Source organism: Pteropus medius, unplaced genomic scaffold, assembly GCF_902729225.1.
Source record: "Pteropus medius unplaced genomic scaffold, Ma_sr-lr_union100, whole genome shotgun sequence".
Lineage (NCBI taxonomy): Eukaryota > Metazoa > Chordata > Mammalia > Chiroptera > Pteropodidae > Pteropus > Pteropus medius.
In genome coordinates this window covers 27,758,501-27,785,062 of record NW_024340849.1, presented here as the reverse complement: position 1 = coordinate 27,785,062, position 26,562 = coordinate 27,758,501, and the positions used below count along the sequence as shown (strand labels likewise).

Genomic DNA, 26,562 nt, shown 5'->3' with positions numbered 1-26,562 from the left:
GGTGGGATTTCAGGCATTAGAGGTAGGCTAGGCAGCAGGATCATTTTGGTCAAGAGTCTTTCCCAGTGACTGCTAAGGTCATGGAGTCGGGGTGGACGCCTTCTGTGCCCATGGCTGGGACTGCTCTGTCCTAGGCAGCGTTTCCTCCTATTAGGGTCCAGCTTCTTTCCCACCAGTCTGAATGTCTAAGCACTGGCTTTGGCTATCTCCCTACCAATCCCTGGCACCTTTGTAAACCCTGAGTTTTCAAAAGGCATTCTGGAACTTCCACCTCTGGGGTGTTCTTTGCTCTAGGATGCACCACTGAGGGAGATTTCTTTGTGGAGGAGACTGGCCACCCATCCAAGTGTTGCCGAAGAGAGAACCCTGTCATCACCCACGGGCCTGCCTAGAAAGAGTACTGCATGCCTAGGTAAGGGTAGAACTCTGGTGGCATGAATAGAACTGTCTTCAGCCTGCTATTTCTAGAGACCAAGACATGGAAAACCTTTATGCAGTTTGTAGCACTTCTGTTATTACTTGCTGAGCTCATTCCCGCCAATTGACATTTGCAGAGCCTATTGCTGCTTGCAGGGTCAGCTGTTTCTGGAAGGTCTCATCACTGGCTTTAGAGCTTGTTGCTATTTGTAGAGTCTGTTGTTAGCAGAACCTGGGCATTGCATGCAGAACTCATCACTAGCCACATAGCTCGTTACCACTTGTAAAGTTCCTTGGGGTTTGCGGACCCTGGTATAGCTTGCAAAACACATTGGTATAGTTTGCAGAACCCACAGCAGTTTGCAGAGCCTGTTGTTTGCAGAGTCAGTCCTTGTTTGCAGAGTTCTTCGCTAGCTTTAGAACCAGGTACTGTTTGTAGAATCTGTTGTCTTTAGCAGATGCCAGCTTTGTAGGCTGAGCTCATCAGTGCCCACAAAGCTTATTGCTGTCTGCAGAACTTGGCTCTGTGTGCAGAACCTTTAGTGTTTGCAAGCCTCCTCTTGGTTGGAGAACCTTGGCTATTTGCAAGTGTAACATTGTCTATAGGATTCATCACTGATGATGAAGCCCTGGGACATTTTCTGATTCTACGTCCTGTGCCTGGATTATCTGCCTTGTGGTGAAATTTTAGAATGGGTGTCCATACCATCAAGTTTTAAAGTGTTTTCTTGAATGTGTGGATTTGAAATTCTCTCCAACATGGCTGCTGAGTTTATTCTTCACATCATTCCCTCTGGTCCCTATGTGTCTCCATGATGCTGGCTCAATGCTTAGACTCAGTTTCTTCTCTAAAGCCAAGATGCTTGGGTTCTCTCCTTTTCACCACTAACAGTTCATATAACCAACCCTCCCATCGTCTTTGCTCAGAGCTCTTGAACTTCTAGTCAGGAACCTGGGTTTCCTTTATATTTGACTCAGTATGTCTTAGGTCCTTCAGTCTACTCGCTATAGACACCTAACATTTCCATATTCACAGATACTTATAGAATTCATGGACATAACGTCCTGGCACGGAGGAAATGAGGACTAGACAGGAGTCGGGTGCTTGTGTCACGAGTGAGTCCTAATCTGTACCCAGGGGGGCATATAACTCTAGCCTCAGAGCCTGGAAAGACTCATGACTATCTCCATCAGCTCTGCCTTGTGGGCCTTTGTGCCCCATGAGGACTGGTATGTGTCTTGGCATTTGTTGTGCTAGACTGTCCTTGGCCATAGCTGACACACTTGATTAACCCAGGTCACCTTTGGACACATTCGGCTCCTAACATACACCAGTTTAGGAACCCTGTGCTGGGCTGAGTATTCTTTGCGGGGACTACCTCTTCTAAAAACACATGTCCTTTGACAACAGGGTTTGAATGGCACGATTCCAGGTACTTCTAACAAAAACCTAGTAGTTCAAATTCTAAATGGACCAGCAGTGTTGGCCAAGAGGGATGGAGTAGAAGGAATCAGCCGAGATGTCACTGGTGCTTCCTTAGGAATTTTCCTAAGAATCACCACCACCCAGGGCTTGCCATGTCTAAACACAAGTAGGTCCATGTGGAGATCTTAATACCAAGGGTTTCTGTTCTCAGTAAGTCTGTGATATGAAACTCAAGTCAGGAGGTGATCACACACTTCCAATAACTCCCCAAACACATTTAAAATGAACTATGCTCTTCTCCACAGCCCAACTAGGAATCTAGCTTATGCTGAACTAAGGGCTCCTGAATTACCCTTGTTTCTTCTCCCGGAAGCCTAGGGAGGTCTCAGCTGGGGACCTGGTCTGGGCCAAAGATCAAGAGTGATGAGGTCTGGACCTCCCTGTCTTTCTCTGCCTCCGTGCCTTGGGATGGCCTGAGGTTCAGCTTATGGAAGAATGGAGCAGGCTTGAGGCACACTCTTTTCCTTCCTTAAAACCATTTTCTGTTCTTTGTTCTTGAAAGAAATTGAGCTCTAGATACATCTCATTGTTGGCTTTGTCCACAGGGCCCAAGGCAAGCGCTACAGCTCAGGAGATAATTCAGACTGCTAATGGCATACAGATGCATGCTAATTCATGTGCACACACACAAATTAGGCTGCAATTATCACACTAACTATTTGCTAATGCTGGTTACCATTTGAACTATTACTCAGCATTGGTTACCACAGACTCTGGTCAATATAGCTCAGCATGAGGCCTGCCTCTCAGGCAGCCTTGGAAACTGATGGAAACTTAAGTCAACTTTAAGTAATTGTCATGTATTGCTTCATTATGGGAGGTGGGCCTCCAAAGTTGGGCTGTGAGAATAGAACAAGCCTGATGGAAATTGACACTGAAATCCCCTTAGGAGAAGGAAAAGCCAGCCACAAATACCGTATAATACAACACATTCTATGTATGGAAGACCAAGAGTGTAATGCACAAGGTATAGACATCCCATTCAACAGCTCCTCCTTGGCTGTCTACTGTGGACCTGGGAGCAAGTAAATTAGAGGAGGAAATGTAGGCTAACAAGTGGTTTGTAAGACGAGAGCCACCCCACAGAAGCAGCCAGTTAACCCACAGGCATGGAGGCTGATTCACTACTAAGTCCTGGAGGAGTTCATCAGGCCCCCTAGAGAAAGCAGAGCTTGAGGCTCGTTGTAAAGGATAGGCAGATTTTAGTGCAGGTGAGAGGGAGGGAAGTATCTCAGGCAGTCAGAACTGCTCTGCAAGGAAGGATTCATCATGCGCATTTTTCAGGATAGGAGACAGAGGCCCAGAACAGTTAAGAGATTAGTTCCAAGGCCACACAGTTGGCCTGGTTGGGCTGGAATTAGAACCCAGGTATGTCTGACTATGGGTGAGGACACTCAGAACAAGGTGAGATTTGGGGTAACTGAGAGGAGCTGTGACAATGGTGCTACTGAAGGGCACCTAGGAGGATCAAATTCATTCCACCTGGTAGGGAAATGTTGCCAAGGGACAGTAAGTGATAACACGTTTGGTCCATGGCGAGCAGGCAACAGAGCGGGGCAGGTGATGAGATGAGGACTTACCATGAACACTTGAGTCCCTGGAGCCCTGCCCCCCAGCCCAGCAGCAGTAGGAGCCAGTCTGGGTGTTGCCCTTGTATCTGTTTGGCCACCCCTGTCAGGAAAGGCTTCTCTGGTATTGCCTGGAGGTCTTAGGTAGGAAGAAAGAGAAGTGAGGGTCACTGATCTCCTGGGGGTATCCAATGGTCCCCCAGAGAGCAGTTTGTTCCACTTTCCTTGGGCAGAAAGCTAGGAGCTCCACTGCTGGCCCTGGTGTTGCATCTGTTCTCCTTACCCTTCTCTCTGCTGCCCTGGAGGCCTTCCTGTCTGACTGGCCGTCTTTGGGCCCTGTAGGTATCATCTGCTTTCTCTGCTAATCCCTCCCCTGTGGATGTGCCCGAGATCTCTGAGCTGCCAGCCTGGCGGGCTCCTGGCCACCAGAGATTAGAGTTGACGGCGAGGCTGTCAGCATCCGCAAGTTGACACTGTGGCAGGTGCTGACATCCATTCTCCTCTGTTGTGGTGGGAGCCGGGGCCCCCAGCTTTGCCGGGGGAGAGGAGTAGATTGCTGGGAGATGCTTGCAGGCCCCTTAAGGGGCAGGAAAAAAGGCAGCGTGTACAAATAGATGGCCCAAAGTGATTTATCTGGGCAGCGTTGGGGTGTTCGGAGTATAAGAACCAAGTAAAATGCTAGAGTTCTTTGCAGAGTGCTTCGCTGAGCCCAGCCTGCACTCTGCAGACAACTGGAGAAGACTCAGTCCTTGTCCTTAGGAAGCTCCTTTTCCAGGAGGCACGATGAATGCACAGAAGTCCCCAGAGAACATCCTCGATCTGTGTAGGGTCCGTGGGAGACTCAGTGGTTCTGACAGGACCAGTAACATAATTCGCAGGTGTAAATCGAAAATGCAGATCCCTTTGTTCAAAAATTAAGAATTTCAAGATGGAGACGGCAGAGCATTAGATCAAGTGCTGAGCCCCCTAAGAACGAGGCTTTGTGTGACTGAGCCATAGTCTCATGAAGCTGGCCTGGCTACAGCAGATCAGGAAAGGACCGGTTCTTCTCCCTCCAAGCCTTGCTTGCCCTGTTCCCTTCTTGATCCTTGGACACTAACCCTTCAGAACCAAAGTAGGATCACCCACTGGGGCTCGAGATCTTTCCCTGGAGAGATCTTCTCAGGACCATGACCTCTCTCACTTCCCAGCAACCCCTCCAGACCCACGTTGCCCAGTACTCACCTGGAATCAGGGTAGGTCCCAGCGCCTGCCCTGCACAGAGCCCATGCCCACTGAGCACTCCTGCCAACCCAGAGGTTCTTTACTTTTTGTGGGTCATTTTCCAATCTGTCCTCGCCCCAACTGAGTGTGACACTTTACAGTCAGATTCCTACCTCCCTTCTCGTAGGGCCATTAAGGGCCGCTAATGAGGTCTCCCCATCATTTATAGTAATGATACCTCCTGTCCACTCCCCCACATAGAGCAAACCACACCCAGCCACCCCCAGTCCTCTCTTCCTGACCTGGAACTGGGGTTACCCACCCTTATAGGCCCCCAGCCCCATGGCATATTTACAGAAATGCCACTCAGCAGAACAACCCAAATCAAATGAACGTTAACGGGAAAGCTGCTAGCTTCCAAATTAGCGGTGCATAATTAGTTTCATGCATAAACCTCTCGAAAGCACCGGCGCGCAGGCTGGTGAGACAGACAATTAGTTTTTGCGAGGATGAAGAGGAAGAGCAGAGGAGTCAGGGAAAGCGGGGAGGGGGCAGCAGGAGAGGGGTGTGGGTTGAATGAAATACAGATTGCATTTGTACAGCAAAACCCCCACATTGCCTGCATGCAGTGTTTTTCTCATGTCTCCAGTCCTCCAGCTTCAGGCTCTAATAGAACCCCCATCCCATCCATGCCCAGTCCCACTCCTTCCCCTGGAGGTTCTGGCCACAGGAGACACTCAAGAGGACCTTTCCAGGCCCCTGGCTGGGGCTGCGTGGAGAGACACTTTGATGCACTTGGGCCCTTGGGGGGAGATATCTGAGCTTTGTCTAGTCTGCCCCATGACTCAGGGCTCTGCCTGGAGTGTGCTGGGTGTGGAGATGCATTTTGCAGATGGGCTGGCTGAGAATCACAGCCCCTTGTGAATTTTAGAGCTTCTGGCATTCCCTGATCACAGCAGCCCCAGAAGGGGAGGTGTCTAACAGATGGGGAGTATGGAAGGCCTTGTTTGCAGCTTGCCCTGCCTGGTTAGCATGGAGCCAGAGCTATAGTGTGATCTCCAGACGTCAAAACCCAGCTCACTCAGCCCACTGCACGCCAGTAACCTGCCCAGAGGAGGACCCTGTCCCGATGTCCTCAGATACGCTCTGAGATAATCACGTGCTCCGACTCTCCCTGGACCCTCCCAAGTGCTCAGGACACAGGCAAACCCCATCCCCTAGGACCTCTCCAGCCACTCAGCTGTGCACTCTCCCCTCACACCACAGAGGGTCTGCCCTTCCCTCAGCGGATTCACAACCACGCCCTGTCCTCAGCCATAGCTCTTGCTCAGATCCAGGCCTCCACCTTCTCCACCGCTGCCTCCCCAGACCCAACAAGTAGCCAGTGATGGGTGATCGGTGGCAATCTCGCACTGACTCAACTGTATTGCTGAGATGGGAGGACAGCTTGGGGGGTTCAGGCGCGATGATGGGTGGGGAGGGGTGGCTCTGAGGTGGAATGTGGGTGTTTACTCTCCTCCCTCATGTGAGAGTTGCATCTGCGTTTACCCTTGGAAGGATGGCAACACCAACCTCATGCTCTGCCTCCTGTCTCCATCCTGACAGGCCTATGAAAGGTCAAGGGGCACAGGGCAGGACAATGGGGTTCTAGGTGCGGCTGCTTTTCCCTGGGCTCCCTGGCAGGTCTTTCGTCCTCCATGAGCCTCGCCCTATTTCCTCACCTCTCCGTTGGAGATAACAATACCTGCCCTTCTTTTCTCAAGGTTTTGTAAGGATCAGTGGCAGCACAAAGTTAAAGGCTTGCTGTCGATGCCAGTGTTCTTTCTCATTCATAGGTGTTATGACTGGGGCCCACAGACGCTAATGCTCACCTTGGTTGTGAACCCTGCCAAGAACTTGACGTGGCCAGTGTCTCTCTGGTTGGGGTTCTGCTGGGTGTCCAGGGCCCACCACGGGGAGACGCTGTGGTCTGCCCAAGGAGAGCTATTTCCATCGAGGTATGCAGTCATTATTGCTTATTATATATTATTTATTTAGTCTTAATTTATAATTGTGTGATTGCCAGAGGATCTTAGTGCCAGAGGGACAGAAATGTACTGCCCAGTCCTCAATAAAGAATGCTTTTCCTGCCATAAATAAACAGAATATCCAATCAACTACCCATCAAATTGCTTGGCCCTGGCACAAACAGAACACTGCTAATGAGACACAACACACATTAGCTTAATGCTCTACCAGGGGGAGCGAGCTGGCCTCTGAGTGCCAGCCTGGGCCATGGCGGTGGCCTGGAATGGGAGGGCCTCCATGTAGGCACTGGGGGAGAGCTCTTCCAGTCAGTACCCGAAGCCAACAAGGCACCCTCAAGGAGTGGGGCTTGTCTCAGTGGGGTCACTGCTGCTGACCCACTTCACTTTAAGATAGCAGGGGTTGACTTATACCCCTGTGTGCCTGGGTGCTGCTGGCACGGTGCTGCTGACACCATCAGCAGGTCTTGTATTTATTCTGGGAGACAATTCATAAGTTCAATATGGGTTAGATATTTGAGTGAAATAATGTGGCCCATGTAGCAAGGGCGTGGAAGGTTGGTGTGGGAGGAGTAGTCAGGGAAGACTGCTTGGAGGAGGAAGGTGTGAGCTCCTCATTCAAAGGTATGCAAGAAATGGAAGAGGGTGGTCAATTCAAATGAAAGTCACAATGTGGGCGCAGGCATGGAAAGAAGGATGAGTACAATGTTGTGGCAGCAGAGATGGGCACCCAGGGGCTGGGGCAGACACTGATGCTGGGAAAGGCAGGGGAATACAGATCATCAAGGGCTAGGGTTGGAATCTGGGCTTTGTTTGGTAGCACCAGGGAGTCATGGAGGTCCTGGGGTTCTGGAAAGATCAAGATGGCAGATTTGAAGGCCACTGCAGACCTAGTTTAACCAGGTTCCTTCCCCAACAATCCTTCTTCCCAGCCCGGTGGGGCCAGCACAGCTCGCTTTTGCCCTGTCTGCTCTGTCTGCTCTTTATCACTGTCAGCTGCTTAAAGCCAAGCCTGAGACGGCTGCCCTCCCCAGCAGAGCTGAGCTCCCCGAAGATAAGATGAATGTCTGCAGGCCACAGAGCTGAGATGTTCTGGAGGAAGTGGAAGAGGAGGAAGACGGAATAAACACCCGTCACATTAATAAGAGTTTGGGAGAAGTGAGGGGCTGAAGCCAGGAATCTCCAGATGGTGTTTAGTGAAATGACAGTTCGATGCTTAAGAGGAAAAATGGAATCGTGGTATGATGGGAGCTTCGATCTTCATGGGGTAGGGGTGAGGGGTGTGGATACACGGAGCCTGGCTCACATAGGCCTGACCAGAGACCATTCCGGGTCCTAGCAGAGAGAGCAAAATAATTCCAGGATGTCCACTCAGGGGCCTCACAAAGTGGCTCTGGTCCCAAGGATTCAAGTACATACCCACACACACTTAGCAGCCAATCCTTGCACCAATGCTGGGTCCACAGGGATGGGTAGGACCCAGTTGCTGCCCTCTAAGAGCACATGGTCCAGGGGGAGGAACTGGCTGAGAGTTCATGTTAAACCCTGGTAACTGACATAGGCACAGAGACTTCTGGGAATACAGGAGAGGCATCTTATCCAGCCTCCTGATTGAAGAAGGCTTCCTGGAGAACGTGATGTCTAGGCTGAGTTTGGAATGTTGACCAGGGACTGGCTTGGCAAAGAGTTTGGGATGTAGGAGAATGCCAGGCAAGGGGAAACAGCACAGCAAAGCATGGGGTGTGAAGCTGCATGGAAGGGGGAGTCAGGAGCTTTGGAGTGTTCATGGATCAGGTGGGAGTGGTGAGAGGAAGCTGGGCTAATGGTCAGGGATGGGTGGGGAGGGCTCGGATGCTCCTGGGGGTGTGGAGAGTTAGTATGGGGTGTTCACCAGGAGCGTGGGTACATGAATCTTCCCTGATCCCATTCCCTTGTCCATAGATGGCATCATCAGGGAGGCATCAGAAAGCTTCTCCTACGGGTACCTGAAATTCTATACTTTCTTTGGGTTAAATAGAGCACACTTTTAGCATCCGTCCTTGATCATGCAAGCATTTTCTCTGCTCTCTCCAGGGTGGAGGTGTCTGGGGCCTATAGGCCTTGGGGGGCCCTGAGGTGCAGTGGGGCCTGGGTGATGGGAGGCCATTCCTCCACTCCTCTGGGGCAGCTCCACTGGAGGGAATTTGGGTAGAGCCAGAAGGGCCGCAGCTTTGTTCGTTAGCAGTAGGGAGCCATGGCACTCTGAGAGGATCGGTCTGGCAGAGTTGAGGCAACTGGGGCCCAGGCTGGAAATAAGAGGGCAGAGAGGCTGGTGACGGGTAGAGGCTGTGGGGGACAGGCAAGGGCGGGGAGCAGGGAGACAAAGGAGAGAGCGAAGCAAGGAGAGTCAAGGAGTTCCAGGCTTCTGAATCCATTCTGTTTCGATTTCCCCCCAAGTCACACAGCTGCCAGGGTTCAGACAGATGCTGTGATTAGCATTTTAATGCATTTCAGAGGACCTTGTCCGAACTGCTCTGGAAATCAGAAATCAAGAGTTTATCTTCAGCTGTCCCTGTAGAGCTACATTCTTTTTCAATTCCAAAGGAGCCTGAGGAAGAGCGTGCGTGTACGTATGCATACATGTGTGCGTGTGCCCGTGTGTGGGCATGTCAAGGATGCCTGTGTGTGCACATGTCTTCCTATATGTGTGTGTATGTACACATGCATCTGGTATATGTCTATTCATTCACATATATTCATATACATATATTCCATGAACCCTGGTGTGTGCATGTGTGTGCATTTGAATTTTAAGCGTGTGCATACAGCTGCATCTGTGTGTGCACATGAACATTTTGCACGTGTGTGCTTATTCTACACGTGCCTTTGCAAGTGTGACTTCATCCAGGATCATTCATGTGGAAGAGGGAGAGCTTGACGCTGGTTGAAAACAGGTCAGTGTTGAGTGACTCGGGCTGTCAGGGCGTCTGGGCCTCAGGTAATGGGAAATGCATTTCAAATGCGGCTGCAGCTGCTTGGCCTGATGCCAAAGCCATGTTTCCAAACAATACAGGCTAGCAGGATTTTGGAGCAGTGTGGAATTTCTGGAGTTAGAATTCCACACCCCTTCGTCAGTGCTGACAGACTCGGCCCAGCCTCTGAGAGGTCTCTGGAGCTCCAGATGGGGGATGGGACGGCTCCCAGTGGGTCAGGGCAGAGGGTGGGACTGGGAAGCTGGGAGCCCCTCATGACACAACCTGTGTGACGGGCCACCCCTTGCGTTCCCTCTACCCGCTTCCCAAGGTTCTCTTGCTGTCACCCCAATCTGGCTACAGCTCATAGCTGTCGAGGCTGTCCGTCTTCTGGCTGGGTGTCACCAGCCATTCAACTAGCTTCAGATGGAAAGATTTCCTTCTCTTTCCCTTGTCACCCTCCCTGGACATCCCTCTCACCCCAGGGATTGTAGCTCTCTGCCCCAAAGGAAGTTTTCCAGGACCATCTTCCCGTATTAGGGACAATGGGGCCATCACTTTCCTTCTTGAGGGGAAGGAACCTGTTTGACTCCCAAGGTGCATCATCTTTTAGGGACCTGGGCAGCATCACTGGCTCCTTTGTCTGGCCGCGACTAAACTGGCAGGTCTTTAACCTCTGCCAGACTAACTCTGGTAGGAAGTAGTCTCAGGGGAACTACTTGTAGTCTCAGGAGCCCCTCAGGGCTGCTCTGGACTCAACCTGGATGGCACAGACTTCGACGTGAGTTGAAAGGGGGGGTGGTAGGGAAGCAGCAGATGTTCCTTGTGAATTTGTTTAATGTAAATACATCCTCTATTTATCTTTGGCTGTTAATAAATTCACGCATTATTAGAAAATCCTTCATACCAGCAGACCCGCTGCATTAGATCAGCCCGTTTTAAGAGATTTCCTGTTGGCAGGATTCAAAGCCCACACCTGCAGCCGGCCCAGGCACAAGGATTTAACTGAACGCCGCAGATAATTAGATCAGTTAACCTCGCAAATTAAAACAAGCACATCGCATTAGCTCAGTTTATCCTAAAAGAAAATATTAAATTCCCCCAGATAAATCGTTTAATAAGAATAGAGGAAGATGGCACACACTATCTTCCCAGAACCTGTGGGCAGGAGCAGGGAGGGCTCAAGCAGCAGCCAGGTAGGGGGCTTGCCTCCTTGGACTAATGGTGATAGTTCAGGTTCTTGCCCGGTAATCTAACAGCGGTTGAAAGTGATAAGGAGCCCCAGGCAGGGTGCAGGCTGAAGCGTTCAGAACAATACAAAGCTCCATGGGGTATGTGAAGAGTGAGGGGTGTCAGTGGGATTCAGTCTACTTTTCCACTTTACAATACAGGATATTCCCCAGTGAAACCCTGCGGGTGTGTTAGAAAATCGGGTTCACTGCATCAGGGGAGACTTCTTGAAGGTGCTGTAACGCACTACAAGTTCCTTCCACCTGTGAGATGCTCACTACTTAAGGAATTGGTCGAAGTCTTTATAAATTTCAAACCCAACAAGTCAGAAGAGCGGGTAATTTGGACTTCAGGAGAAGTCAGTCTTTGCAAAATCTATGGCGTAAAAAATTTTGGTCAGCAAAGATATAGTGCAGACAACATTACTGTCTGCGGGAATATGTTACCTACCTAAGGAATGACAGCGATTGCAAGTGGCTTACTGCTACTGTCACACCATCGCCGTGCTGATTACACGTGCTTTGTATCTGTTCATTAAAGCAGCTTGGCAGGGCATTAACCTGGAAGCACTGTCGGATCATCTACTCAAAAGTAATAAAACTGCACTGAGCATACCTCATAATGTGGGTGCTAATGGAAGCGAGCGTCCTCTCCAGTTCTTCTGAACTAGACTGTGTTTACTGGGTTTCTCAGTCAAGGAGCCTCTTTGAGATAAAGGTTGTGTTGCAAATGAGACAGGACCCAAACGTGACATCTCGGCAGAGCTGTCTATGAACCTTCTTGGGCTGTGTGCCCTCTTTGGGCTTCTGAGTCTCCCTTGTAAAATGGGGGGAGAGTGTGGTGCAGAGTGGATGATGCTAAGGACCTGTCCCACTCTAGTTTCTGAGGTTCTCTGGCCTTTGGGAGAGAGACATAATGGCAGAGAAGAGTCCCATTTACAGATTAAATCAAGGCTTCCAGACATCGTTGGACGGAGATTGGGATTTCCAGGATCCCAGAGCTGGAGGAGCACTGAAATCACTTGGGGAGCATTTGTAACATATGGATACCGGGTCATGCCCTGACTTCATGCTTGTGTGTGTGTGTGTGTGTGTGTGTGTGTGTGTGTGTGTGAGAGAGAGAGAGAGAGAGAGAGAGAGAGAGAGAGAGAGAGAGAGAGAGATTTAATCTCTTTTTTTGCATGTGTTATAAATCTGAATGTCTTAGAATATCTCTGACATGCAATCAGGTGGTTTAGGAAACCTCTCCAGCACCCTCCTGGGTAGGAAAGTCCTCCTAGTGGCTGGGGGAGGGGGTGTCAAGTTCCTCTTATCAGCTGCAGGATCACAGAGGGAGCCAAATTTTTCCCTAAATCTTCCTTCAGCAGGCTTTCCCAGTACCGAGTAGCCTCCGCCAGCCTGCGCCCCTAGTGTGCCACCTCTGCCACCGAGGCTGCTCAGTGAAGGGAGACTCCAGAAGGCTCTCCACTCTCCCCAGCTCCCATTCCTGATGAGGGACTGGCACAGGCCTTCCTCCATCCAGACCACGCTTCTTATCACAGTGAGGCTGTCACTCTCCTACTCAGGAAGCTTCAATGGCTTCCAAGCATGAAAAGAAGAGACCTTCCCCGTTCAGATTCCAAATTTCCTCTAACGTGAGATCTCCCAACTTCTTTCTGAGCACCCTGAATTCCAGCAGTATAGTCTCCCTCACAGCCTTGCCCCTCCCCCTCCTTTGCGAACGCTCACTGGAATGCTGTCTCCAGTCCCCTTCACCCACCCAAATCCTGCCCATCCTTCCAAGGACAGCACCCCCAGTGCCCTGTGTGGCATAGCTCATGGAAGGCAGTCAGTGTGCCTGACTTGCCGTGCTCCTGGACTACTCAGAGCTCTAAATTTCAGTCCAAAGTCTCAATCCATTGTCCTCTAATTGCTTGGCATGTATGTCTTTTCTCCTCTGCAGGAGGGAAAGCGCCAAGGAGCAGCAGGGTCCTCGGCCTCTCCTGCCAAGCAGCACCTAGCACAGGGCCATGCTCCTGGTGGGGGCTCAGGAAACACTTATGAATTGAATTAAAAACCTTCTCTCAGGGTCTGAGCAGTCCCAGCTGTTGGCTGCCAGCTGTCAGGGCTGCTGGGAGAGGCCAAATACATATTCATTTCAGATTCCTGGGTCACCTGGCCTTGAAGGGCCTGCCTCCTGGACCATCTTCAACCACGTGGGTGTCAGGGCGTGATTCTGCTTCTGTTCTGACTGGTTAGGGTTTTAAATCTTCTGGGCTCCCCTCACCCAGCTTCCAGGGGTGGGTGCCAGTGAACAGAGGGTTGGAGAGGGAGGTATGTAGGTCTCATGTTGGGGTTGTGTGAACCATTATGACGAACTTAGCTAACACATCTTGTAGGGTCATAAAGAGGTGATCTCAAACCACTCTCTTTAAGCACAAGCTGACCTTAGCAGAGAGAGGATCAGCAGCCTCCAGGAGGTTCCCGCCAAGCCCACACTCGACTTCCATCCAGCGGGGTTTGTCCCTTTCCCCATGTGGCTGGCCCCGTGCTAAGCTATGCAGCTGGGGTCTTGCTGTTGTGCCCATGGGTGAGTTGTCCTCCAGACCATGGCAGATGGGCCAGGGCCAGGGAGACTCGTTCCTCTGGGGTAGAGAAAATGGCTGTAGTAATAGCAGCAGCAGTGGAAGGACCATCACACATTTTGCATGTGTCCACAGGGTGCATGGTGCTTTGCACGCATCACTTCATGCTATGCGTAAACATCTCTGGATAAAGGCACTGTTGGCACCCCAGGGTCAAAATGAAGAAACAGAAACACAGAGAAAGGAAGTGATTTGCCCAAGACCACGCAGCTCAGAGTGGCGAAGCTGGATTGGCTGAATTTGGGGCCTGAGACTACCCAGTAGCATGGTGGGCTTGGTCTCTAGGACCTGAGGGTCTTCAGGAGGGGAGAGATGGGGACGGACGGAGTGGTCATGAGGACTTCCTCCTGGGTCAAGGCTGGGGAATATAGGACAGCTGGGTTTGGCCAGGGGCTGAGGACTACTGGGATTGCTTTGATGTGGAGAAATAAGTAAAATATAAATAAAATCATGGGATCTTGGCTCAACTTCTAGAAGCAACTTGGTCCAATGTAGGAATTAGCTGCACTGTCCTCCCCCCACCCACAGACTCTGTTTGAGCAGTTCTGTGACTTACCACCTCTTGGGACAGCCCATGTCACTGGGGGCTGCGGAGGGCTTGCAGGCCTTCCTCATGCTGCTACTGGAGGCAAGGATAGAGGGCCTGGGGAGCAGAGAGGAGCAGAGGCCAGCCCTGGAGCCATCTCTGACCTCGTCTTTTCCAGCTCTCAGTCCAACCAAGCTGAAGCTTATCACAAGGGTCAATTCTCATTTCTCAGGCAGGCTTTGCACAGAGCACAGCCACCTCACTTCATACCCTCATACGCCAGGTTGTAAGTGTTGTGCTTCAGTCTCTGAAAAGTAAATTTGTCACCATGTTGCTGGCTCTGAAAAAATGGCCAGATCACTTTCAGAAAGTATGCATCCACCACTGCAGTCGTCCCAAACAAGTGAGAGTGGGGAAACGGAATGCTTGTGACATGGGACAGCTGTCTATTGGCACGGTGGCCTTTGGTTCTTTAATATTTAAGACACATATGGAGGCAGAGGATAGAAATTCAAGAAACAGATGATAAAAATATGGTACCTAAAGTGAGGAAATCTTCATCCCTCAGTATGAATCCCATGGAATTAGAAACCATGTCAGTAGTAGAATAGATGTGCTGAGTTAGCAGTGCTATGTTGAAGAAATATCTCTGGAACACACTGTGAAACTACTCTTTCTGACTCAGCCTCCTCATATAAGCATTGGGTCATGATCTGAGCTGAAAGCAAATACTGCCTGCATGTGGAGTGGGGCTGCTGCTCTGCCCGGCTTGCTCTTCTGTGACCTCTACTCCTTTCTATAAGGCTGGTAGGGCAGGCTCTACTGGCTTCTACCCTCTTCTTCACTAACTAAAGCACTGTTTTGATCGTGGCAGATATATGTCTGTTTTTAGCAACATATCCTCTTTCCCAGCCTCCCTTGCAGCTAGGGTAGTCATGTGACACAGTTCTGGCCAATGAAACATACACAGAAGTTTACTGGGGAGGGGCCTCTGGGATATTTTTTGCATTCCTGATAAAAAGCTGTACTTACTCTGCTTGATTGTGGATAAAATGCATGGAGCTGGGGCAGCCATTTTATAACCATGAGGGAAGAGACTCTGACACTGACATGATCATGCTGTTGAACCAACGCCAGATCCCAGGCTCCGTAATATGCAAAAAATCAAAGCTCCATTTGTCAAAGCCACTGCAACAAAATGTATTTCTAACTGACAGAGTAGTCACTAAAACAAAGATTCAGAGAGGTTAAGTAGCTTCCTAAGGGCACACAGTACAAGTTCAGGCAGAGCTGGGGTTGGAATTCAATTCTGATGTCCATGCAGAACAAGATTTCTCCAATCCAAAGGCAGTTCTGGTGTGGTGACACCTGAAGGGCCACTGCTCTGCCTCACATGGCCCCCTGGCAATCATGGCAGAGTTCCCCATGAGAGCAGACTAGTCTTAGCCTAAGGGCAACAGGGCCTGAGGAAGATAACACCATTTCTGCCCCCGTGAAGCTCAGGTCTTCCATAAGGTTGGTGCCCCAGGATGTGGTAGAAGGAGCGTGAGTCCAGGAGCCAGACTTCCCCCTGGCTACATGGCCTTGAGCAAACCCATTCACCTCAGTGTTCTCTTCCATAGGATAGTGCTGGCAATGCTTCCTTGAGAGTGCCTGTGCGATGCTTTCATGACATATAAATGACATAATAGTTGTGCAGTGTCTGGCCCACAGTTATATAGTAGTCATCATGGCTTCTGTTAACTGCTCTTCTATTTAGAAGTCTGGAGTCAGAGTAGATCTGAAGCAGATGCAGGCAGTGCCCTGCCCATAGGCCCTTGGTAACCTTACTGTAGTGACAGTGGCCTGATTTCCAATGGCCAGCAACTGCATTTGTTGCTTGAGGGCTTTCTCTGGCTATGGAGCCCATTCGCCACCCATGCACAAGCCAGAAGAGCTGGGAAATTAATGGTCCCTGCACACATCCTTAACCAAAGACTGGTGGAAACTGGTGTACAAATACCCCAGCTCCCTTGCCCTTGGGGGGATGGCCCTGGGGACTGTGATGCACACCAGTCTAGAGTCCCCAGTGAGATTAAGCACTTACAGTGAGAGCTGGTCTGCCTGAAAACGCAGTGGCTTTATCGGTTTCTTTTTCTTCCTGTTGGACTTTCCCACTATTTCCCTATGTTTCCTGGGGTCATCACTCAAAAAGTCACTGGCACATTCCAATGCTTGTCTAGAGTCTTCTTCTGGGAGCACTCAAACTAAAACAATATTTTTTAAAGCCTAAAGTTAGGCCAGTGGCCATCAAACATTTTGTGCACGTGAATCTCCTAGGGATCTTATTAGAGTGTGGTGGGGTACAGTCTGAATGACATGACTCAGGCAGTCTGAGGTGGGGCCCAAACTGCCTTTCTAACGAGCGTTCTGGTGATGCTGATGTGCTGGTCCCAGGTCCACATGTTTTCCAGGGTTTGGACCTCTGGTATTGTTGAACTTGTTTAAACAAGGAAAGAAGAATGTAGGTTAGAGCAGCCTAGGAGAGCTTCCTGGAGGAAAGCTCAGGCTTGGAGCTAAGTCCTGAACCTTGGGGAGGACTGTGGCGGGTGGGCGGGGGAGGCAGGGCTTTCCACAGAGGAGGGAAGTCGGGAATTGCTGGGGCCTGAAGCTGTGTCTGGAGTGAGCAGGATGTTGGTGACTCATCTGCTTGGAGTTGATTGGGGCCTGCAGGCTGCAAGGGCCAGAGGTTCTGAAGGGCAGCACTGTGAGAAAGTTCTGCTCCGTCCTCCAACTGCATCCTCCCTATTCTCATCCCTAACTCTGGGAGGAAAATCGGGACTTCCCTGGTTCCCTCCTTATTACCTTTCCAATTTCTTCTCAACGCTCTTCTAGACTTTGTCTCCCCTCTGTGGAGCCCTTTCTGGTCATTCTAGCTAACAGTCATCTTCCTCTTCTGAAATGTCATGAGACATATATTCTGAGTTACACATTTGACCATTTCATATTTTTATGGTCTGTGATTATTTCATGTATGAATTAGGAGTCACCGGATTTTACTGTGGCAAAGGACCCCGAGGCCATCCACACTCACATCATTGTTTTGTCATTCATAATGATACCTGGATTATTTATAGTAATCCACAGCACATGAGGGTCTTACATGTAAGATTTTCATCATAAAATTAAGAAACAGGCCCTGAAAGGTAGGTTTGTCCCAAGTCACCCAGCTTCTTGGGGTCCTCCACGGACAGGAAGTGTTTTGGCATTATTTTACCTCTTTTGTGCTGGGCATGGAGTTGGGCACATCAGGCTCACTTGCCTTGTGTTCACTCAGCCACCAGGAGAGAAAGCCGCCTGCCTGGCACCCCCTACTGGTCTCATCGAGAACACCACAGGTGCCTTTGATCAAAGCACACACTGGAACCACAAAAAACTGGGACCCTAAGGGACCTCACAACAATTGTTTTCGTGACGAATTGAAAAATAAAAAACCACGCTGCTTTCTGCCATCATTACCCAGGGTTGTCCATTTTTGTTGGGACACGGCAGCCCACCATTCAGGAACAATGCAGGTCAACAACACAGACGCCTGGCTCTCTGCTCATCCATACACATGCTCTCTATAAGAAATACCTCCAATCCTAAAACATAACCATGTGGGAGCAGGAGCTCACACAGACATTCCATTTACCAGCTTATCTTTTGATAAAAGGTCAACAGACCCTTTAAGAGTCTTACCTGGACTCACAAAGGCAGGTCCACGAACAGCCTGGGACACTATCTCTGGCTGATACACGTGTGCAGGGAAACGTCCTCACTCTTGTCATCGCCCACTGAGACACACGCCCGTGCCAGCTGTGACTGACTGCCCAGGCCATAGCACCTTCTACACAGCGTTTACTTCCTATGAGCACGACCTCAAAGTGAGACCTCATCTTTCCAAATGTCACCCTGCAGTGTGAGCTGAGCTGAAACTTTCTAGAGAGGCCTGGAGGTAATGTGGATGGGAGAGGAGCCGCGAGAATGGATCTGCTGCGATGCCGGTGGGAGGTGACAAGGCCAACAAGGTAGATGAGCAGGAAGAGAAGCCAGCCCCTTGCTGTCGACCCTTGCTCTGAATCAGCTCCAGGCACAGGAAAGCATTAGGGTCAGAGACTCCAAAAGGTGAAAAGTCGAGTTAACTGAGCCGCGTGGGCCCGATAGGCTGTGCCAGGTGCCACGGGGGATTGGAAAAGCTTTCAGAGGGGGCCAGGAGTTTTTACAGAGGAAGTGATATTGGATTTGGCCTCCAAGAATGACTAGGAACCATCCAGGCAGAGGGGATGACATGGAAAAGAAGAGCCTGAAGGAAGGCGATGTGTTTAAGCAAGAGCTCCATGGGTTTGGAGGGTTTGTAGCCAGGAGTCTGCCCCTCAGTTGATTCTTGGGGATGACAGGAAGCCCATAGGGTATTCGGGTGGTCAGATCTTTATAATAACTAAGGCCATCCTAATGAAGAATGCATTAGAGGGGCGAGAGTCTGGAAGCAGGAGGCCGCTGTGGTAGTGTGGGCTTCTCTAGGGCACTTTTAGTTTGTCACAAAGTCTCTCTCATCTCATCTCCTGGGAACTCCCATCACTACCATTTTTCAGCATCGAAAGATATTTCTGGATCGTGAGCTGTCTTCACGCTTGCCTCCCGAACCCGATTGTAAGCTTCTTCAGCAAGGGGCTGTGTCTCACTGATTTGTTTCTGATGCCAGACACCCCACCTCCCACAGAGGACTCTGCACAGGGCAGGTAATCTGCAAACATTGTTGTTGCCGACTCAGGTGATGACAACCATGATCCAAACCATACTAGGGCAAGTGCTCAAGAAAGTTGTGAGATGTCTGGTTTCCTCCAAATAAAACCTGAGCAGGAGAAAGGCTTGGGCTGAGGGGCAGGGGTGGATGTGCCATTGGAGAGCCAGCTCTTCACTGCAGTCCTGCCCCATAACTGGTACTCAGGAACGGGCAGTCTGGCTGGTCTGTGTTAGAGAGACACATCTGACCTGTGCTTTACTGCACTCATCACGGTTGGAGTCGGGCGATGGAGAGCAGGAAACGCTTCCTTGCCCTCCCACTCTCCCCTCCTCTTTCTGTCGTCTTGAGTAATCTGAGTAATGCCAAGTCTATTATTCTTAGAATTTTAAAGTATGTCAGAGCTAGAAGGGACTCCAGAGGCGATCAGTACCACCGCCTTCTTTCACAGTCTAGAAGGTGGAGGCCCAGGGAGGTTCCAAGCTGAGTGCTTTGCGCAAGGTCACAGGGCTTGTTTGGGGCAGGTTGGACCTGGAGCCCAGGTTCCGTGGCCCTTGGCCTAATTCTGTCCATTATCTCACATGGACTCTTATTTATATCTTTCAAGTTAGATATGATGATTGTGGACAAAGAGTCTCTTTGGTTCTTTCGGACACATCAGTTAGGGATCTTACTGAGTATAGGCCATAGCCAGGCCTGAGCTCTGTCATGGGGGGCCATAGAGAAGATGTCTCTGTGGGAGTTGAGGGTCACTTGCCTGAAAAGTGAAAATGCCTTTCTACCCAGGCCAGTGTGCATAGGGGCAGGGAAGAGGAGAGTGGGTAGTCTAGGGAAGAGGGGCCCTGTGGGCAAAGCCTTGGGCACGAGGAGGACTTTGAGATGTCTCATGGGAAGGGTAAAGAATCTGTTGATGGAAGCAGTGGGAAGTGGGCTGGGGCCATGGACTGGTGTGGAAGAGGAGAGGCAAGATCTGAGGGTGCCCCAGATGTAGCCTCTGCCCATCTGGCCCTCAGTCTCTGGATTTAAAGCATTTCTGACTTCCCCCTCAGGACCTTGGTGTTTCTGTCTACATAATGGGCCCAGCAGAGGGCCCTGTCCCCCCCAGCCCTTCTATCAGTGGCATGGTTTATGTCACATGGTGAGGAGCTGGCAAATCAGACAAATGTCTGCCAGATCTGTTTCCTGTCAGGATGGGGACTCTTCTGAAGGAAAGGACTGGAGAAACTTCATACATGGGTAGGCTGCCAAGGCCTGGGTTCTGGTCTCAGCTTTGTCACAAGCAAACTCTCAGCTCATTTCACTGAGATCACAGATTCCATGTGGGTAAAATGAGAAAACTGAGCTGGAAGTTGGTGCTAAAACTGGCAGCACTTGGGCCAAATCTGGCCCACAGTGTGTGGGAATGGCAGACCAGAAATGATCTCTAATGCCTGGAGACTGGCTCTGCCCTCTTCTGCTGCCCACTGTGCCCTCTGTGCTTACACCATCTGAATGTGCGCCCCTCAGTGAGCCACCTCCCACCTCTAACACTATGGGAACTCTTGGGCTTGTCCCCCAAGTTAGTGAGAACCAGTGAGTAAGAGTGAAGAAAGCCCTGCCCCAGGCCTCACTGTGCCTTTTCCGCCCACGCTTGGCCCTAGAATAAAGTTCTACATCTTGGCACTGCTGACATTTGGGGCCAGATACTTTCCTGTTGTGGGAGTCGTCCTGTGCATTGTAAGGTGGTTAGTGGCAGCCTGGCCTCCTCCTACTTGATGCCTGTCGTGTTTCCAGACAATGTCAATGTCCACTGGGAGGCAAAATCCCTCTCTGTTGAGTACCACTGCCCTAAACGGACAGATGAATAGCTCTCTTTGTAGAATAAGGGAGAAGAAGGAAGGTATTTCAATCGTTTCCCCAAGAGAGGGAAAAAAACCCACGAGTCAGAGGAAGGGCTGGTGAGACCCTTTCCCCAACCCCAGCTCTCTATCCCCAAGACTCAAACACTGTTGAAAACTGTTCATCTTTCTGCCATAAAAGAGCTATAGGGCTGCCCATTGCTCAGTGTTATGGGTTCAATTGTGTCTCCTCCCAAAGATGTTAAAGTAGGATCCTAACCCCTGGTGCTTGTGCATGTGACTTTATTTGAAATAGGGTCCTTTCAGATGATCAAGTTAAGACAAAGTCATTAAGGTGGGGGCTAATCCTATATGACTGGTGTCCTTATCAAAAGGGGAAATTTAGAGGTAGAGACAGATAAGCTTGCAGAGAAGATGATATGACAACCTAAGAGTACCACTTACAAGCCAAGGAATGCCTGAGGCTACCAGAAATGAGAAAAAAGGCAGGGAACTCTCCCTCACAGCCCTCAGTAGGTATCAACCTTGCCTACACCTTGATCTTTTACTTCTGGTCTGAGAACTGTGCGACAACAAATTCTTGTTGTTTAAGCCCCACCCCCCACCCTGGGTTTGTGATACTTCATTACTGTAGCCCCCAAACAAACACACTCGGCAAGAAGAAAAACAGCAGGACTAGGGGGCTTGACGTGTGTGGGGATCTGTTTTGTGACTTCACCATCTGAAGCAGAGACTCAGAAGGTGGCCAGGGCTGAGAGAGAAGATGCATGTGCTGATGAGACCCAGGCTCGCCATGTAGAGACAAAAGCCAACGCTGTGCCTATAGGACAGACAAGTGGAAATACACCGCATCTCTAAAATGAAACACTTTGTGCCAATCACCAGAAGTTGTAAAACTACCCTGAAGAATTAACAGCCTCCGTACATGCTAACTACATCCATCATAAATTCGCCTTTAGTTTCTGTTATCATATCACTGTCTCTGGGGACCCCTGTCTTGTCATCATTTGCCCTTTATAATTTATTCATCTTGTTCTTGCCTGCATCCTTTCTACTTATCATTCATCTTTACAGTTGTACATAAAATTAGATGGATCCTCCCATGGCAAGGCTGTCAGGAGGGAGATGGGCCTCATCAGGGGAGCCCCAGAAAAGCTGGTGGAGGTCCTTCAAGAGCCTCTGTGGGTGTCAAAGTAGCAGTGGGCTGGGCAGAGGAGAGGGAGAGGGAGGGAGGAGGAAGGAGGAGGAGGAGAGGAGAGAGGCAGGAAAGGCAAGTGAAAAGGATAAAATAAGAAAGGGTGGAAAGTGAGAGGGAGAAAGAGAAAGAAGAAAATGACCAGAAGGGAGAGAAAAGAGGCATAAAGAAAAAAAGAGAGACAAAGAGAAAAAAAGGAAGACAAAATGGGACTTAAGAAAATGAAAGTGACAGGAAGGGGGGAAAGGAGAGACACCCTGAGATAGCGGTGCCAGAAATCCAACTGAGCTTTTTTTTTTTTTTTTTTTTTTTTTTAAATTTTCCATTCTAACATCTTTTCTGATAAACTCAAAGAAGGTCACATTGAATTTCCATGGAAATGACCCGTCCTGAGTTGCGGTGACCTGAGTCAGGAGGTGTGATGGCAGCGATGTTGCAAGTCTACTGGGCTGAACCGAGGGGTAGGGGTGGGAGACGGCCCAGAGGAGTGTGTTCGTTTGCTTTATATTCTCAGGTTGCCAGAGTCAGGGCACAAAAGCCAATCTTTAACTAGTGAATTGGAACTTTAATGTTTACCAAGCAGATACAGCTCCCACTCTCCCTCCCCCTGCCTGTTCCCTCTCCTCCCCTCTCCTCTGCCAGCTCCCACTTCTCTCTGCTTCTAGGTCTCCTGCTAACTGGACCCAGTTCTTTCCCTGCGGCAGCCCTGGTGAGGAGCCCTTTCTGCTGCCAGAGAAACAGAATGCTGGCCACTGCTGGCTGTGTTGCCCCGTTTTCTCTAATCAGAGCCTCTCCTCTGAGTCCCTACATTCCTAACTGGGGAAACAGATGGGCTCTTCCTGGAAGACAATTCCATGCAGAGTCCCAAAGGCAGGGGGAGCTGGGACTAAGCAGCAGGGACCTATTTTAAGAAACAGAATTCTTCTAAGAGGCCTCTTGTGCACTCTCAGGCCCCAGGGAACTCATGGATCCTGACCTGTCATGCATGTCTTGTCTCTAGGCTAGTTCTCATGCCAGTGCTCCCATCCGACACACCCATCTTCCTCTCAACTCTTCATTCCCTCCCTGCCCATATCCTGAACAAAACCTTTCAGAAACTCCTGTGCCCCATAGTCATCTGGGTCCTCTTTAAAGCAACCAGTGTTGCTTTAGGAGAGGTGGGTATCCTGGGTTTCGGTAGCAGAGCTGGTGCTGGTGATGGCTTGGCAATTTATTAATTGTGTGCCTTGGGCAAATTATTTAATCTCTCTAAACCTGAGTCTGCTCATGTATAGGGTATAATCATGATATCTTCCTCATGGGGTAGTCGTGAAGATAAAATAAGATAATGAGGTAACATACTCGTGGTCTGGTTTTTGAGCTTCCACTGATCCCAAGAGACATGTCAGCTTGCCTCTCAGTCCCCAAATGTAGACACTTGTGAGTGGTATCTCTAGTTCTGTCTTTGTCGTTGTTTTGGCTAGTGGTGGTGGTGGTGGTGGTGGTGGTGGTGGTGGTGTGTGTGTGTGTGTGTGTGTGCATGACCACAAGGGGATTGTTTTCCTTGCTGCCAACAGGATGCTAGGCTCTGTGACTTGCTGGGGAAGAAACAGAATGGGCCGCCTGCACTATCTTCTCCCCTCCTTCTCTCCTCAGTGTGAAAGCGAAGGGCTGGTTTTAATGGATTGACTTTAATGGATTTTGAAGTCTGGAAAAGTGCCTAAATTGCTGAGGTTACCAGTTTTCCAGATTCTTTTTTCAATTTCTTTCTCCTAAGTCAGGCATAGAGTGCACTCACCAGGGTACCTACTGTGGTCACCGCAGACCAGAAGATGTCTCTCTCTGCCCCGCAACCAAACAGACAGCCATGAGCGAAGCCTCAGTTGGTGGAAACACCCATTATTTGGTTGAATGAAAACATTTTGCTTGGTCCTGTCCCTGTATTTGCTAGTGGTATACTTTCTCTGATCTCAAAGGAGAAAACCAACAAACAATAATAATGTCAGCCTGTTTTCTGGCATCTAAATGGCTCCACCTTAAAGCGTAATTTTTTCTTTTTTGGTCATTTTATTTTTTGTTTGTCTCCATGTGAGTTTGTGCAGGGACAATGTGCCTTGGGAAGTTCAAGCTGCAATCCTGTCTTTTCTCCTTGTCCCTCCCACTGTGGGCTGTGCCTGCCCTGAGAATTGTGATGAGGTCTTTGAGGCCATGAGTCTCCCTGTGAGGCCTTTGAAGAAAGGACGGTATTCCAGGCACTTCAAGGGGACTCTAGGCTATGTTTTAGTTCCATTGTTGGACTCTCTCCTCACCCCTCCCATCTCCCAACATACATTCATGTTTCTTTTTGTCCTTTTTCTCAAACTTGCCCAACTCTTCTTTGTGATTTCAGAAAAATGCCACTGGATCTCCCAGTATGAAGGATTAGCACAGATTATGGGGAACAGTGTTAATTATCGGTGGAAGGGGGGCTGGAGCCTCGCTCCAATGTGCTCCTGATTTCCCCTGGGCCTTTCTGCCTGGTAATAAGCCTTCTTTAATCTGGCAGGCCCCTTGGTGAAATCAGCACCACGGACAGTAGTATTGATTGCTTCTGAGAAACCATCACAGCTGCTCAACCAAATTACCTTTGATATGTGACCTTTAATGTAATTACTGCAACATCAAAGTATTTCTATAAATTATTAAAGAACTAATACACTCCATCATTTAGCTATTCTATTATATGTAAAATAAACAACTACAAGTTAATGTTAGATCCCGAACAATCCACACTTGCTACTGAAATTTCCCCAGTCCCGGGCCTCTCCCCCTTCGGAATCCTAAGCCTCCCCCTCCCATCTTCCCTTTCTGTTTCCCCATCTAATTCCCAGCTTTTAGCCATCACAAAACTCCCTAGCAATCTCTCTCAAGCTGATGAAGGGCCTCCCATAACAATGTGCTATTTTCTATTCGATTTGGGTGGCTTTAAAATATCTATCACAATCTCCCCCCAAAACAAAGTACTATAAACACTTTATTAATCAGCACAAACCTTTCTCAGAAGCCTTTGATTATCTTACAATATGGCTTTATGCTTCGCGCATAACATGGGGCGATGTGGAGCATATTTCTGCCATCTTACAGAGGGCATCCAGAAAGTAATTACTATAATATATGTGCATGTAGCCGCCACTAAAAACCAACTGGGGAATGGCCACCGTGCCAGAGCCGGGTTCAACACAAAAACCGGCGTGGTGCACGATTTCCATACATTTGCATCTGCGGGAATGTTATTAAGGTGACTCAGCCCCGTGCTTTGCAATCACAAACACCAAAATACAATACAAAGGCTGTCTTAATGGAAGCAAGGCCCTCCCCACCCCTAAACGGGTAAAGAAGGATCTTGGATGGAAAGAAAAGACTGCCACCGCCGGGGGGGTGCATTTCTCTCTGTCTACCTTGCTAACCTTTCTTGCTGTGGGACAGAAATGGAAGCGTGTGTTTACATACGTTTTGCTTTGTAAGAATGTAAACATGCATGTGTAAACATTGGTGAGCATACATATAGAACACACGTGCTTCCCTGCAGTGGCCATTGCATAATACAGTTTAAACACGGTATATTTATAAATTTTTAAAATTATGCCCACAAACACTCACATCTTTCTATTTATCTTTAGATACTCCGCGAGCTGTATATCTCAGCCCCCCTCCCCCATCTCTCTGAACCCATGGGAGATACAGCACAGACCCTTGACCCGAGGAACACTTCTTATTTTATGGTGATGAACTAGCCTCGATAATAGCCATGGCTGATATCACACCCAGTTAGGGGGGCCATAAATAATTCTCTTCTCCCCCGCACAGAAGCTATAAACCAGGGCTGAGGCGCGATAGTTTATCAAAGACGAGGGCTGGCTCCTTAAATAAACTGTGGTGATCTCACTCGCGGCGCCGAGCCTGGATGGGGAGGCGCCCCCTCCCGCCCTGGCCCCCACCCCAGAAACAGCCGGTGTCCGACGACAATGATCGGCTGGCGCTTAGGCAGCCCCACCACGGGGGGCCCCGCGGGGCCTGTGGAGGCAACTCCGGGCTCCGGGGGCCAGGCACCCCCGCGTTCTCACCCGGGGCTGCCCGCACGGGCAGTGCGCGGAGGAGAGACCAGATCCGCAGGGGAGGAGCCCCGACCGAGCTTTGCGGCCAGGCCAAGTTCACCCCTCGCCTGGGATTCCATTGGGCCGGAACCGCGGGTGCGGAGGCCACCTGGCGAGGTCTGAGCTCGGCGCCTACGAACCCCCGCCGCCGCCCGGCGCCTCGCGGCTTCTAGGGGTGAGAGCTCCCGAGCGAAGGCAGGCGGCGCGCGCCCCGGCCCGCGATCCCCATGCCCGCCGCTTCGCAGCCCGGCCTCCAGAAGTCGCCCCCTGTCGGCGCGCCCGTCGCTCGCGCCTCGGCGGGCGCCACTTACCCCGGGCAGGGTCTTCTGCTCGTGCAGCGCGCTCTGGGCCTTCAGCGCTGACTCACGCTCACAGTAGGTGAGGAAAGCGCAGCCTAGGGAGGGAAGCAAGCGCCAAGAGGGTCAGTGGGGCGCCCCCGGCCCATTGACGCGCCCTCCAGTCGCCCTCCAGTCTCCAGCCCCTTCCTCCTCTTGGTCCCTCTCCCCACCTCTCTCTCTCCTGAACACCCAGCTCGAGCCTTCCTGCTTCTCCGTTTTCCTGTCTGCTTCTCGTTCCTCGCGTTGCTGTTCTGTTTTGCACCCTCAGCGAAGTTTCCCCACGCTGCAT

At 50.2% G+C, this 26,562-nt stretch overlaps 1 protein-coding gene across 16 annotated transcripts in view; it reads right to left on the bottom strand.

The window, feature by feature from the left end:
* CELF4 (CUGBP Elav-like family member 4) overlaps positions 1 to 26,562 on the bottom strand; it is a 290,082-nt gene that overhangs the window by 186,906 nt on the left and 76,614 nt on the right. For all 16 annotated transcript variants that reach the window (XM_039842925.1, XM_039842900.1, XM_039842915.1 and 13 more), the window contains exon 2: positions 26,247 to 26,329. In XM_039842925.1, the coding sequence (XP_039698859.1) occupies positions 26,247 to 26,329 (83 nt within the window). The remainder of the gene's footprint in view (positions 1 to 26,246; positions 26,330 to 26,562) is intronic.